The following is a 2,163-nucleotide window of genomic DNA, read 5'->3' as shown; positions in this document are numbered from 1 at the left end:
TTTTGGCTGCGATGAGTCCTTGTGGCTGCGTGCTCTCTCTTGTTGCAGCGAGTGGGCTGCTCTCTCACTGCGGTGCCCAGGCTTCATCGTGGGGCGTTTCCTGCCGCACCGCACGCTCCTGGGCACACTGGCTTCAGTACTTATGCCACACGAGCTTAGCGGCCCACATCATGTAGGACCTTCCCGAGCCTGGGATCCTCGCGCTGGCAGGCGGGTTCTTATCGCTGCACCCCCCAGGGAAGCCCTGGGTGTTATTTAAACTGAAAGAGTGGAGCGTGGTCAGATCGCAGAGCTCCCAGGCCCGTGAAAGGGCCAGTGTGGAACTGAGCCGCTGAAACACGGTGCGGAAAATGCGGGAATCCTTTCACCCCATTCATCCATTCATTCATTCCTTCATCTCCCTGGGAGCCCGGCACAGCCAGGCCCTCTTGGTGCCACAGTGGACAAGTGGCGGGGTAGTATCCCTGGAGGGAATGATGCCAGACAGAGAAGCCCCAGGGCTTGGTGGGGCATCCTGGCTGAGGGGCCTGCTTGATCAAAGGTCTGGAAGCACAGAGACCTCTTCTGGCTCCAGCCCTGCCTCCTGGGGCTCCCAGGGGCCCCCCTCACCGGGGACACGGGGGCCCACCGCCACAGGACCAAGCTCACCTAGGACTTGCCACTGACCCGCCCTCTTGCCCCCTTGCAGACGGGTACCCTCACTGAGGACAGCTTAGACGTGATGGGGGTGGTGCCCCTGAAGGGGCAGGAGTTCCTGCCGCTGGTCTCGGAGCCCCGCCGCCTGCCCATGGGGCCCCTGCTCCGGGCACTGGCCACCTGCCACACCCTCAGCCGGCTGCAGGACACCCCAGTGGGCGACCCCATGGACCTCAAGATGGTGGAGTCGACTGGCTGGGTGAGGAGCCCAAGCAGGTTGTCCCCCTGCCTTTGGGCACCCGGGCCAGAGGGTGAGCCCACCTCGGCTGAGCCCCCTGATCTCCATTTTTGGGACTCCCAGGGCGTCTCTCTCTTACCCACCACCAAGAACAGCAGTGGCCACGGCCCGTGCCAGCCCCATGCCAGCGCTCTGCTGCAGGGGCCTCATCTTGTAGTGGGGGCCTAAAAGCTGCCTCGCCGGGAGGAAGCGGGGAGATTTGGAGTAATGTGTCCAAGGTCACCAGCCAGCTTGTCAGTGGCAAAGCCGGGGTTTGAACTCGGGTCCTCCCCACTCCAGAGCCCACGTTTGTGACGTCTGTTCCGTCCAGCCTCCCATCAAGGAAGTCCTCCATGCTTCTAACTCGAGTCTCTCCTACTGTCTCTTTCCCGGGGCCAAGGGTTGGCTGCCCCGCCCCTTGATCCCCGCATCCTCTGCCTGCCTCCCAGGTCCTGGAGGAGGGGCCAGTTACAGACTCGACATTTGGGACCCAGGTTTTGGCAGTGATGAAACCCCCGCTCCAGGAGCCCCACCTGCAGGGCATGGTGAGTCGCGGGGGCGCCCGCGGGGCGTGGGGTGTCGGGAGCCCACCGGTCAGCCCTCAGCTACCCTCCGGTCCCGCAGGAGCCCCCGGCGCCCGTCAGCATCCTCGGCCGCTTCCCCTTCCTGTCGGCGCTGCAGCGCATGAGCGTGGTGGTGGCCTGGCCAGGCGCCGCCCAGCCCGAGGCCTGCGTCAAGGGCTCTCCCGAGCTGGTGGCCAGCCTCTGCGACCCCGCGACAGGTGAAGGGGGCCCCCAGGGTTCCGGTCGGAGGGCGCCCCCCCCGGCTCCGCCCCCTGACCCACCCCTCCCCCAGCAGTGCCCGTGGACTTCGCCCTGAGGCTGCAGAGCTACACGGCCGCGGGTTACCGCGTGGTGGCCCTTGCCGGCAAGCCGCTGCCCGTCACGGCCAGCCTGGAAGCCGCTCAGCAACTGCCCAGGTGGGGACCGAGCGCCCGCCTCGCGCTCGCAGAGCCAGGCCCGGTGCCCTGCGGGGGCTGGGGAGGCGCGTGGCCCACGGCCTCTGACCTGGGCCTGCCCCCCAGGGACGCTGTGGAGCAGGAGCTGAGTCTCCTGGGGCTGCTGGTCATGAGGAACCTACTGAAGCCTCAGACGCCGGGCGTCATCCAGGCTCTGCGCAAGACCCACATCCGCACCGTCATGGTGACAGGTAGGTACTGCCGGCGGGGTGGGCCCGCAAGGGCAGGGGGC

The 2,163-nt window shown here is 66.8% G+C and overlaps 1 protein-coding gene across 1 annotated transcript in view; it reads left to right on the top strand.

Moving 5' to 3' along the window:
- ATP13A2 (ATPase type 13A2) overlaps positions 1 to 2,163 on the top strand; it is a gene marked incomplete at its 5' end in the record, with an annotated part of 8,967 nt that overhangs the window by 4,681 nt on the left and 2,123 nt on the right. The window contains 5 exons of the mRNA XM_010840525.1: positions 689 to 895; positions 1,363 to 1,458; positions 1,538 to 1,694; positions 1,772 to 1,892; positions 1,998 to 2,122. Of these exons, the coding sequence (XP_010838827.1) occupies positions 689 to 895; positions 1,363 to 1,458; positions 1,538 to 1,694; positions 1,772 to 1,892; positions 1,998 to 2,122 (706 nt within the window). The remainder of the gene's footprint in view (positions 1 to 688; positions 896 to 1,362; positions 1,459 to 1,537; positions 1,695 to 1,771; positions 1,893 to 1,997; positions 2,123 to 2,163) is intronic.

Source organism: Bison bison, unplaced genomic scaffold (genome assembly GCF_000754665.1).
Source record: "Bison bison bison isolate TAMUID 2011002044 unplaced genomic scaffold, Bison_UMD1.0 scf7180017846681, whole genome shotgun sequence".
Lineage (NCBI taxonomy): Eukaryota > Metazoa > Chordata > Mammalia > Artiodactyla > Bovidae > Bison > Bison bison.
Note: the sequence above shows the minus strand (reverse complement) of the source record. Positions and strands in the feature narration are given on the sequence as shown.